General features: G+C 43.4%; 1 protein-coding gene across 2 annotated transcripts in view; it reads left to right on the top strand.

Annotated features, from left to right (window-relative positions):
• LOC135056329 (cGMP-dependent protein kinase 2-like) overlaps nucleotides 1-12,995 on the top strand; it is a 423,162-nt gene that overhangs the window by 210,673 nt on the left and 199,494 nt on the right. For both annotated transcript variants that reach the window (XM_063961323.1, XM_063961324.1), the window contains one exon: nucleotides 1,863-1,926. In XM_063961323.1, coding sequence (XP_063817393.1) covers nucleotides 1,863-1,926 — 64 coding nt within the window. The remainder of the gene's footprint in view (nucleotides 1-1,862; nucleotides 1,927-12,995) is intronic.

Consider the following 12,995-nt stretch of genomic DNA (forward strand, 5'->3'; position numbering starts at 1 on the left):
TGGGCTCCACAAGGCGCCCACCCTGACGTACTTGGGTTGGTATGGGATTAGCCGCTGACACGTCTCCTGTCGTGAGAATGCGGTGTTGTGGCTACTAACCGTTGTCGTCTCTTTTCCTGCTACTGCATTTAACTGGTTAACTAAAAACTGAGATCCTGTGCAGGGAGGCGGGGTGATATAGGAGGTGGACCTATGCATTCTGGGAACAGTCAAAGCTTTGAGCCTGTTGGTGCCTCGGATCAAGATCCTACTCTACACCCCATTGTCCATTCCTTGTGGAGCCCAGTGTACCTCGCAGAAAGAGTTTTAACAAGGGTAAGTTCTTACCATAAAACTCGTTTTTATGTGCAAATGCTAGAATAAAAAATAACAATAATGAATTAAAAAATAATCTATACAGTATCTAGAATATGTCTGTTTTACACATGCAGACAATGATCACAGTTCTAATGTTTTTCCTGACATTACCTCTGTGAATTCCTCAGTTTATCCTTGTGAATTTATCTATGCAGAATCTCCCACGATTTCCACATTTTTGGGCAGATACTGTACACTTAAGCATGAGTTTCCAACACACACCCTGTGCCTAGTTCAGTAAGGATTGCCCTGCTAGCCCGCACCTAAAACCGCCAGGGACGTGCGGTGTGGTAAATGGCTGAGGAGGCACTGACTAGTATCAGAGCCAGACTTACACACAATATTTGAGCCAAAGGGTACATATTGGCATTATACACAGGTGCAGCAGTATATACTGGTGGGAATTTGGTGAGTTTTGATCACAGATGCGCAGAAAAGGTAGGCAGGAGAGACACTGCCTCACCTGCCATAGACTTTTTACTCCAAAGTTTTGACTATAAAAATTATGTGAATAATACAAAGAAGATATTTCTAATATATTCTTTGTTTTTTTTTCATATACTTAACATAGTAAAAGTTGTGATGTATACGTTAGTATGACAGGAAAGGCTCTGGCTCACCTGCCTCACCTTACCGCACGTCACTGAAAACCGCCACTGATTTATATCCAAAACTGACTTTACGCTATATGGCGGGGCCATGATTGATATAAAGACATTATTAAAAAGCGCAGAAGAATTCCAAAAATTGTAAACAAGGTGCACAGTTAAATATTGCACAAGATTAGTACAAAATATGAGTAAGAAAACTCAGCATAAAAAAGCCTTGGAACTATAAGGTGTTGTATGTGCTATATATAGCTTCTGTTATTGCTGCCTGTGCAACTATTAATGGATTCCGATGCTTACCTCCTTTCCTGTCTGCAAGCTACTGCTTTTGAAAGCTGCCATTATCTGTAAAATGTCAGATAAGATATTAAAGATACCACAAGTTTTTGAAATTAGCAATGCCAGGCTTGAAGGGGTGGTGGGGGGGCCATTGCATTATTGCTGTAGTAATGCAAATCTAAGCTACCTATGGCTTAGGAATGGAGTTTTCATTGAGCGGCAAGTCGTTTACTTAAATGACACCTACAGGCAAAATTACCAATTCTCCAAACTCACTGCAGACAGTCTCAATGCTCTGAACTAAAAAGGACATGCTGGGCAGGGAAAGACTATGGATAATCTTTATGTATCTGGGACAAGGGCAGTCAGTGCCTATTACATTTGAAAAGTCATGTGCCATTTACAGTAGATATAACTCTGTCTCTCCGAGTCAGCTGAACCGACTCTAAGGAAGTCATTAAGAAGTGTGGGCAACTTCCATTACTGGGAAAGAGTGGGAGAAAATCTATATTAACAGAGACAAGAAGTTGGAAATGTATTACAGAGCTGTCAAGTATATTTGAAATGCTGTTTCCAGGAATATAACTTATTTTAAACTGTTTTTTATTTCTTCTTCAGTGTTTCACTACTGAAAGATTTACCCGAAGAGAAGCTATCCAAGATAGTAGACTGCCTGGAAGTCGTGCGTATATTTTTTCTTATACTGCAGTTGTTTGTACAGCATGTGGTTGTAATGTATACTACAGTAGTCTGCAGTGCATTGTTCTTGCATTAAGTCAGATGTTCTTAACCTTTTTGGCTCAAAAGCTTCATAAACACTGAGAATCAGCTTTCGGACTCATACTGCGTTATCCACATTATATTTGGCTTCCAGATCCAGGCTCCAATTTTGGATCCTTTTACTTATGTTACTACTTGTTGCTTCAGTACAAGTAAAGTATACTATTCGAGAAAAAAAAATGATGACTGTAGGGTAATCAGGTATTGGTATAGAACAGTATTTAAATATAAGTACTAACATTGGGTTTATGAATTGGTAGTGCACATTAGTTTGACAAATAGAGGATCAAGGTGACCACCAAGCAGCTTGGGGACACATTTTTTGCTCATGACTAACAGATTAAAAATCTCTGATGTTGTGATTTCATAAAGTGGAGGATTGAGTGTGTGGTAGTGGATAGTATTTAATTTGTAAGATAGTTTTGTGCCATTTTATGGAATTAGACCAACAGGGTTTTAAAGGGGTTGGACTTTCCCCTGCTGAGTGTTCGTTGGAGAGACAGTACAGTGTGGGACATGGTTGAAAATAGGCTCCACAATGTAAACACCCATAAATAAAATTACAGTGTAACACCCAATCCACACCAGGTGTCATAACCATTCGGGTGGGGGTCCGGACTCTGAAACACTACCCCTTTGTAGGTTTCTCAATAACCAGTTTCTCTGGTTTGGTCTGAATTTTTTACCTTTGTCCAGCAATCTATTAATTACTCGAATCACAAGAAAACAGCAAATAGAGTTGTAGCAACCATTAAAAAAATCTTGGTGGTTGCTTTGGGCATCATCTTCTAAAACACTGAACGAGTGACATCCAGTGTTGATTTTAATGGCTCCATGGCTACCTCACATGGACTGCCAGATGCCAAATGAAGTAGAAGCAGCCAGCAGCTTATTTGCTGTGAAATTGTTGGCTACTGTTCACATGTGTCCGTGTTATGCTTAGAGATGAGCGGGTTCGGTTCCTCGGAATCCGAACCCCCCCAAACTTCACCCATTTTACACGGGTCCGAGGCATACTCGGATTCTCCCGTATGGCTCGGTTAAACCGAGAGCGCCCGAACATCATCATCCCACTGTCGGATTCTCGCGAGATTCGGATTCTATATAAGGAGCCGCGCGTCGCCGCCATTTTTCACTCGTGCATTGGAAATGATAGTGAGAGGACGTGGCTGGCGTCCTCTCACTTTGTTTCAGGGGGCTGCATATCTTTATTCTGGGGACAAGCAGTATTATAGGAGGAGTACAGTGCAGAGTTTTGCTGACCAGTGACCACCAGTATTATACGTTGTCTGCCTGAAAAACGCTCCATATCTGTGCTCAGTGTGCTGCATATATCTGTGCTCACACTGCTTTATTGTGGGGACTGGGGACTGGGACCAGCAGTATTATATAGGAGGAGTACAGTGCAGAGTTTTGCTGACCAGTGACCACCAGTATACGTTGTCTGCCTGAAAAACGCTCCATATCTGTGCTCAGTGTGCTGCATATATCTGTGCTCACACTGCTTTATTGTGGGGACTGGGGACCAGCAGTATTATATAAGAGGAGTACAGTGCAGAGCTTTGCTGACCAGTGGCCACCAGTATACGTTGTCTGCCTGAAAAACGCTCCATATCTGTGCTCAGTGTGCTGCATATATCTGTGCTCACACTGCTTTATTGTGGGGACTGGGGACCAGCAGTATTATATAGGAGGAGTACAGTGCAGAGTTTTGCTGACCAGTGACCACCAGTATTATACGTTCACTGCCTGAAAAACGCTCCATATCTGTGCTCAGTGTGCTGCATATATCTGTGCTCACACTGCTTTATTGTGGGGACTGGGGACCAGCAGTATTATATAGGAGGAGTACAGTGCAGAGTTTTGCTGACCAGTGACCACCAGTATTATACGTTCTCTGCCTGAAAAACGCTCCATATCTGTGCTGCATTGTAGTATATAGTAGGAGTACAGTGCATAATTTTGCTGACCACCAGTATATAATATATAGGAGTACGGTACAGAAGGCCACTGCTCTACCTACCTCTGTGTCGTCAAGTATACTATCCATCCATACCTGTGGTGCATTTCAGTTTTGCACAGTTTGCTGACCACCAGTATATAATATATAGCAGTACGATACAGTAGGCCACTGCTCTACCTACCTCTGTGTCGTCAAGTATACTATCCATCCATACCTGTGGTGCATTTAAGTTTTGCACAGTTTGCTGACCACCAGTATATAATATATAGCATTACGGTACAGTAGGCCACAGCTCTACCTACCTCTGTGTCGTCAAGTATACTATCCATCCATACCTGTGGTGCATTTCAGTTTTGCACAGTTTGCTGACCACCAGTATATAATATATAGCAGTACGGTACAGTAGGCCACTGCTCTACCTACCTCTGTGTCGTCAAGTATACTATCCATCCATACCTGTGGTGCATTTCAGTTGTGCGCAGTATATATAGTAGTAGGCCATTGCTATTGATAGTTACTGGCATATAATTCCACACATTAAAAAATGGAGAACAAAAATGTGGAGGGTAAAATAGGGAAAGATCAAGATCCACTTCCACCTCGTGCTGAAGCTGCTGCCACTAGTCATGGCCGAGACAATGAAATGCCATCAACGTCGTCTGCCAAGGCCGATGCCCAATGTCATAGTAGAGAGCATGTAAAATCCAAAACACAAAAGTTCAGTAAAATGACCCAAAAATCAAAATTAAAAGCGTCTAAGGAGAAGCGTAAACTTGCCAATATGCCATTTACGACATGGAGTGGCAAGGAACGGCTGAGGCCCTGGCCTATGTTCATGGCTAGTGGTTCAGCTTCACACGAGGATGGAAGCACTCATCTTCTCGCTAGAAAAATGAAAAGACTTAAGCTGGCAAAAGCACAGCAAAGAACTGTGCGTTCTTTTAAATCACAAATCCCCAAGGAGACTCCAATTGTGTCGGCTGCGATGCCTGACCTTCCCAACACTGGATGGGAAGAGGTGGCGCCTTCCACCATTTGCACGCCCCCTGCAAGTGCTGGAAGGAGCACCCGCAGTCCAGTTCCTGATAGTCAAATTGAAGATGTCACTGTTGAAGGACACCAGGATGAGGATATGGGTGTTGCTGCGCTGAGTTGGAAATTGACAAGGAGGATTCTGATGGTGAGGTGGTTTGTTTAAGTCAGGCACCCGGGGAGACACCTGTTGTCCGTGGGACGAATATGGCCATTGACATGCCTGGTCAAATTACAAAAAAAAATCACCTCTTCGGTGTGGAATTATTTTAACACAAATGCGGACAACAGGTGTCAAGCCGTGTGTTGCCTTTGTCAAGCTGTAATAAGTAGGGGTAAGGACGTTAACCACCTCGGAACATCCTCCCTTATACGTCACCTGCAGCGCATTCATCATAAGTCAATGACAAGTTCAAAAACTTTGGATGACAGAGGAAGCAGTACACTGACCACTAAATCCCTTCCTCTTGTAACCAAGCTCCAGAAAACCACACCACCAACTCCCTCAGTGTCAATTTCCTCCTTACACAGGAAAGCCAATAGTCCTGCAGGCCATGTCACTGGCAAGTCTGACGAGTCCTCTCCTGCCTGGGATTCCTCCAATGCATCCTTGAGTGTAACGCCTACTGCTGCTGGCGCTGCTGTTGTTGCTGCTGGGAGTCGATCGTCATCCCAGAGGGGAAGTCGGAAGACCACTTGTACTACTTCCAGTAAGCAATTGACTGTCCAACAGTCCTTTGCGAGGAAGATGAAATATCACAGCAGTCATCCTGCTGCAAAGCGGATAACTCAGGCCTTGGCAGCCTGTGCGGTGAGAAACGTGTTTCCGGTATCCACCGTTAATTCACAGGCAACTACAGACTTGATTGAGATACTGTGTCCCCGGTACCAAATACCATCTAGGTTCCATTTCTCTAGGCAGGCGATACCGAAAATGTACACAGACCTCAGAAAAAGACTCACCAGTGTCCTAAAAAATGCAGTTGTACCCAATGTCCACTTAACCACGGACATGTAGACAAGTGGAGCAGGGCAGACTCAGGACTATATGACTGTGACAGCCCACTGGGTAGATGTATTGCCTCCCGCAGCAAGAAAAGCAGCGGCGGCACCAGTAGCAGCATCTCGCAAACGCCAACTCGTTCCTAGGCAGGCTACGCTTTGTATCACCGCTTTCCAGAAGAGGCACACAGCTGATAACCTCTTACGGAAACTGAGGAACATCATCGCAGAATGGCTTACCCCAAATGGACTCTCCTGGGGATTTGTGACATCGGACAACGCCAGCAATATTGTGCGTGCATTACATCTGGGCAAATTCCAGCACGTCCCATGTTTTGCACATACATTGAATTTGGTGGTGCAGAATTATTTAAAAAACGACAGGGGCGTGCAAGAGATGCTGTCGGTACCCCGAAGAATTGCGGGCCACTTTCGGCATTCAGCCACCGCGTGCCGAAGACTGGAGCACCAGCAAACACTCCTGAACCTGCCCTGCCATCATCTGAAGCAAGAGGTGGTAACGAGGTGGAATTCAACCCTCTATATGCTTCAGAGGATGGAGGAGCAGCAAAAGGCCATTCAAGTCTATACATCTGCCTACGATATAGGCAAAGGAGGGGGAATGCACCTGACTCAAGCGCAGTGGAGAATGCTTTCAACGTTGTTCAAGGTTCTGCAATCTTTTGAACTTGCCACATGTGAAGTCAGTTCAGACACTGCCAGCCTGAGTCAGGTCATTCCCCTCATCAGGCTTTTGCAGAAGAAGCTGGAGACATTGAAGGAGGAGCTAAAACAGAGCGATTCCGCTAGGCATGTGGGACTTGTGGATGGAGCCCTTAATTCGCTTAACCAGGATTCACGGGTGGACAATCTGTTGAAATCAGAGCACTACATTTTGGCCACCGTGCTCGATCCTAGATTTAAAACCTACGTTGTATCTCTCTTTCCGGCAGACACAAGTCTGCAGAGGTTCAAAGACCTGCTGGTGAGAAAATTGTCAAGTCAAGCGGAACGTGACCCGTCAACAGCTCCTCATTCACATTCTCCCGCAACTGGGGGTGCGAGGAAAAGGCTTAGAATTCCGAGCCCACCCGCTGGCGGTGATGCAGGGCAGTCTGGAGCGAGTGCTGACATCTGGTCCGGACTGAAGGACCTGCCAACGATTACTGACATGTCGTCTACTGTCAGATAAAAACAACAAAGAAACAAAACCACAGCGCCGTCAGCATAAATTGTTGTTCCTCTTGTTTGTAGCGACTATCCAAACTCAATTCAGGAACGTTGATTTTAGGATCACACAACCCTAAGGTATCTTCACTCCACCATTAGAGAAATTGTACCCAAAGAGAGGAAAATATGGGGTAAGTGAGGGACAATCCTTCCCACCAATATATGATGAGATGTAGGCACCCTTTCAGGCACTAACCTTGAAATAGTGCCCTATATGCACCAAAAGGTTTCTTTATAGGTTTGTCACACACTCCTCCTCCTCCTCTCCTATTACTTCGTACGGAATAAAGGATCAAGGGCAGAGATAACCTGTCAAGCACTGACCTTCAATAAATGCCCTATATGCATTGAAAGGTATCTTTATCCGTCGTTTCCAAAATGTCTCCTTTATCTCCAGACATATACAACCAATATATAATCACACACGATAGACTGACCTTCAGATAATCCCCTATGTTCACATAAAGGTTTCTTTTTGTGCTGGGGTCAAAAGTTCATGCGGTAATAATATCCTCAATAAAGCCTTGTATTTGCAGTCCTCAATTAGTGTCCCAAAAATAATTAAAAAAAAAGATATTTTATTGGTACAAAAGACCATAAAAACAGACATAAAACAAATATATCAACCTTTGACCAGAGACACCGCCACCGGCTGAGCAGGCAAGAAATGATTGATGGCAATACTCCTTGTCCTTTTTCAAAGGACACTTTGAAAAAGGACAAGGATCCGAAACGCGTTAGTGTGTTGTGGCCTTTTGACTAAGGACATCTCCATTGGCTGTTGGGTACAGTATGATGCTTATGTCATATAAGTTTCTCCTATCATTTCTTGCCTGCTCAGCCGGTGGCGGTGTCTCTGGTCAAAGGTTGATATATTTGTTTTATGTCTGTTTTTATGGTCTTTTGTACCAATAAAATATCTTTTTTTAAATTATTTTGGGGACACTAATTGAGGACTGCGATTACAAGGCTTTATTGAGGATATTATTACCGCATGAACTGTTGACCCCAGCACAAAAAGAAACCTTTATATGAACATAGGGGATTATCTGAAGGTCAGTCTATCGTGTGTGATTATATATTGGTTGTATATGTCTGGAGATAAAGGAGACATTTTGGAAACGACGGACAAAGATACCTTTCAATGCATATAGGGCATTTATTGAAGGTCAGTGCTTGACAGGTTATCTCTGCCCTTGATCCTTTATTCCATACGAAGTAATAGGAGAGGAGGAGGAGGAGGAGTGTGTGACAAACCTATAAAGAAACCTTTTGGTGCATAAAGGGCACTATTTCAAGGTTAGTGCCTGAAAGGGTGCCTACATCTCATCAAATATTGGTGGGAAGGATTGTCCCTCACTTACCCCATATTTTCCTCTCTTTGGGTACAATTTCTCTAATGGTGGAGTGAATATACCTTAGGGTTGTGTGATCCTAAAATCAACGTTCCTGAATTGAGTTTGGATAGTCGCTACAAACAAGAGGAACAACAATTTATGCTGACGGCGCTGTGGTTTTGTTTCTTTGTTGTTTTTATCTGATTGTATGTGGGCTCGGTGAGCTCTGAAACAAAACCTGGCTGCAGTCTTTGGTTGGCGCAAGTAGAGAACTACTTCTTCTATATATGTCGTCTACTGTCATTGCATATGATTCTCTCACCATTGAAAGAATGGTGGAGGATTATATGAGTGACCACATCCAAGTAGGCACGTCAGACAGTCCGTACGTATACTGGCAGGAAAAAGAGGCAATTTGGAGGCCCTTGCAGAAACTGGCTATATTTTACCTAAGTTGCCCCCCCTCCAGTGTGTACTCCGAAAGAGTGTTTAGTGCAGCCGCTCACCTTGTCAGCAATCGGCGTACGAGGTTACTTCCAGAAAATGTGGAGAAGATGATGTTCATCAAAATGAATTATAATCAATTCCTCCGTGGAGACATTCACCAGCAATTGCCTCCAGAAAGTACACAGGGACCTGAGATGGTGGATTCCAGTGGGGACGAATTAATAATCTGTGAGGAGGGGGATGTACACAGTGAAAGGGGTGAGGAATTGGACGATGAGGAGGAGGTGGACATCTTGCCTCTGTAGAGCCAGTTTGTGCAAGGAGAGATTGATTGCTTCTTTTTTGGTGGGGGCCCAAACCAACCAGTCATTTCAGTCATAGTTGTGTGGCAGACCCTTTCGCTGAAATGATGGGTTTGTTAAAGTGTGCATGTCCTGTTTATACAACATAAGGGTGGGTGGGAGGGCCCAAGGACAATTCCATCTTGCACCTCTTTTTTCTTTAATTTTTCTTTGCATCATGTGCTGTTTGGGGACTATTTTTTTGAAGTGTCATCCTGCCTGACACTGCAGTGCCACTCCTAGATGGGCCAGGTGTTTGTGTCGGCCACTTGTGTCGCTTAGCTTAGCCATCCAGCGACCTTGGTGCACCTCTTTTTTTCTTTGCATCATGTGCTGTTTGGGGACAATTTTTTTGAAGTGCCATCCTGCCTGACACTGCAGTGCCACTCCTAGATGGGCCAGGTGTTTGTGTCGGCCACTTGTGTCGCTTAGCTTAGTCACACAGCGACCTTGGTGCACCTCTTTTTTTCTTTGCATCATGTGCTGTTTGGGGACTATTTTTTTGAAGTGCCATCCTGCCTGACACTGCAGTGCCACTCCTAGATGGGCCAGGTGTTTGTGTCGGCCACTTGGGTCGCTTAGTTTAGTCATCCAGCGACCTCGGTGCAAATTTTAGGATTAAAAATAATATTGTGAGGTGTGAGGTTTTCAGAATAGACTGAAAATTAGTGGAAATTATGGTTATTGAGGTTAATAATACTATGGGATCAAAATGACCCCCAAATTCTATGATTTAAGCTGTTTTTGAGGGGTTTTTGTAAAAAACACCCGAATCCGACAAAAAAATTTCAGGTAAATTTTGCCAAAACGCGTCCAAATCCAAAACACGGCCGCGGAACCGAATCCAAAACCAAAACACAAAACCCGAAAAATGTCCGGTGCACATAACTAGTTATGCTGGGAGGGTGGCACTTGACTATATATCAGTGAAGCGCCACAATCCCAATCTGGAGCAGGAGATGCCGCTCTCTTCCCTAAGGTAAGCACCATAGGTGGGAGTTGCCACCTTAAAAAGTGGGGCATTGGCAACTTCTGAGAGAGCTTAATTCGGTTTAAGTCGGTTCTAGTCCCAGGCACCAGAAACATGCTAGATGTCAGGGGAGATTGATATTAAACTTGGATTATTTTGTTGTTAATTACACTTCTGTACTAGAGATGTGTGCAGACATCTGTGTTTTGGTTTTGGTTCTTAATCACTGTTGTGTTTGTTTTTGTGAAACCACCCTCAAGTGTTTTTAGTTCGGTTTTGGGTTTGGTGTTGAATTTGGTTTTCTTTGAAAATCGATTAAAACAACTTGGACCTGTTTTTGTACTTATAGTATTAACACTGATAATCAACATCAATTTTAAGTCAATTTTGCCCACTCTCCTGAGTGAAATGGCACCTGAAATCATGAGGCAGGGATTTACATGCAATCCTAAATTCAAGATTGAGTTTTGAAATCCGAGTTCCTTACTTGAGGGAAGCGTTCTGATTATCTCTACTTTATTTCCAGAGAACTGAGCCCACCCGAACTTCAGGGACCCAAGGGAATCCGAGTGCCGGCTCGGGTTTCCCACCTTGCTCGGATTCCAAATTGAGGCAAAATATAATCATCCCGGTGTCTGATTCTCATGGGTTTTGGATTCAATATAAGTCCCTCTCACAATGATTCTTCCTCCATTTCATACAGGACCACTGGAGAGCTGTGTGCTCTGATTGTCTGTGCTGACTTCATGCTGACTCCAATCCAGTGGTTTAGCTGAACTGTATGTATACTCCAGTGCTGCTGAGCTGACCTAACTGTCCAGTGTCCATCCACTCCTGTGCTGATGAGTTGACCTATCTGTCAGGTTTCCATCTACTAAAGTGCTGCTGAGCTGAAGTACAGTATCTGTCCAGTGTCCATTCACTCCAGTGCTGAGCTGATCTATCTGTCCATTCCAGTACCTGCAGGCTCCTTATTGTTTTTAATATTGGCCAAGCTAGTTTACAGTACAGCCAGTTAGCAGGTCATTATTGTTTTTTTATAGTGCAGGAACTTAGTTACAGCTGCTGTCTAAGTGTGTCACTTAGCTGCGTGTAACTAAGCTGTACCTCACTGTGTTTACTAAATAATATAAGCACTGTGATTCAGCAGACCATACCCCACTATGTTCACTTAAATAATAAAAGCAGTGAGTTGTTATTTGCAAAAAAAGTTAAATAAAGTAAAATAAAGTTTTAAAAAATACTTTTTTTTACAACTTGTGTGTGCTGTACCCCACTGCGTTCACATAAATACAAGGGGTGTGACTCAGATGTGAGTTGTCATTTGCAAAAAAAGCCCAAAAATATTGTTCTTTTGTTTGTACACTTGTGTGTGTTCATCGATATGGATAACAATCAAACAACCAAATATTAGTGCTGCAGCTGCTGCCACCAGTCATGATGGTACTAGTCCTTCAACGTCATCAACTAAAGCCAATGCCCAAGAGTATAGAGGGTTTAAGTGAGGGCATCTGAAATAAAAAAATCAATATTTTATTTAAAAAAAAACACCTCTTATAAAGCGAAAGTTTAGTGTAGAAAAACATGAAATTGCAAGCATGCTATTCACCAAATGCAGTGGCAATGAAAGGATCATGACTTAACCCTTATTTATGAGTGGTGGTTCTGCATCTGTCGGTGAGGAATCTTCTTCTGTCTCTCATGTTAATAGTGCAAACCCAAAAAGTGAAAACTGGAAAATAAGTACTGAAAAAAATAAGTACAACCAATAAGGCAGTAGAAAAAAATGTGTGTTCAGAAACTGAAATGTCACAAAACCCTGAGGAGAACCTAAGTATGTCTACAAGTGCTATGTGTGAGCCCGACCTTTTGATACTGTACCCGTAAAGAAGCATACTTCCGCCATTTCTGCACTCTCACCAGATGTGGGGTTGGGTAGCAGACTTATAGCTGGTGACATAGAAATTGAGGTTGCTACTGTGGAAGTACAAGAGGATTAGGGGTGTGTAGCTGATGCTGGCACTAATGAGGATCTTGATGATAATGACGATGATGATGTTGTTTGTAAGTTAGGCACCAGAGTATCGATAAGTGCTAGGCCTGCTGCTGCTTCTATTGCTGGGGATGGATCTTTATCCCAGAAGGGGACCAAGAAGACTACTAGTAGTTTCAAACAACAACCGACTGTTAAAGAATCCTTTACAAGAGGAAACAAGTATCACATCTGTCACTCAGTTGCACAGCGGGTCACTGATGCCTTGGCGGCTATGCTTGTATTAGATCTGCAACAATATGCGCCATTAAAGCAGTGGGTTTTAGTTAATTGAGTTCCAGTATCCCCGCTACCAAATTCCATCTGGGTTCCATTTTACTAGAAAAGCAATTCCTCGCATTTACCAGGATGTTAACAAAAAATACATTATTGGTCTAAAAAATGCCATTGTACCCACTGTCCACTTACTGTAATCACAAATATGTGGACAAGGGGAACTGGACAACCTAAAGATTACAAGACTATGGCAGCCCACTGGGTGGGTGAATTGCTTTCAGCAGCAGGAACAGTAGCATCATCTAACAAACAACACCAGATCATTCAGAGGCAGGCTACTCTCTGTATCACCGGCTTCACGAAGAGGCATACTGCTGACA

The sequence above is a fragment of the Pseudophryne corroboree genome, chromosome 3, assembly GCF_028390025.1.
Source record: "Pseudophryne corroboree isolate aPseCor3 chromosome 3, aPseCor3.hap2, whole genome shotgun sequence".
Classification (NCBI taxonomy): domain Eukaryota; kingdom Metazoa; phylum Chordata; class Amphibia; order Anura; family Myobatrachidae; genus Pseudophryne; species Pseudophryne corroboree.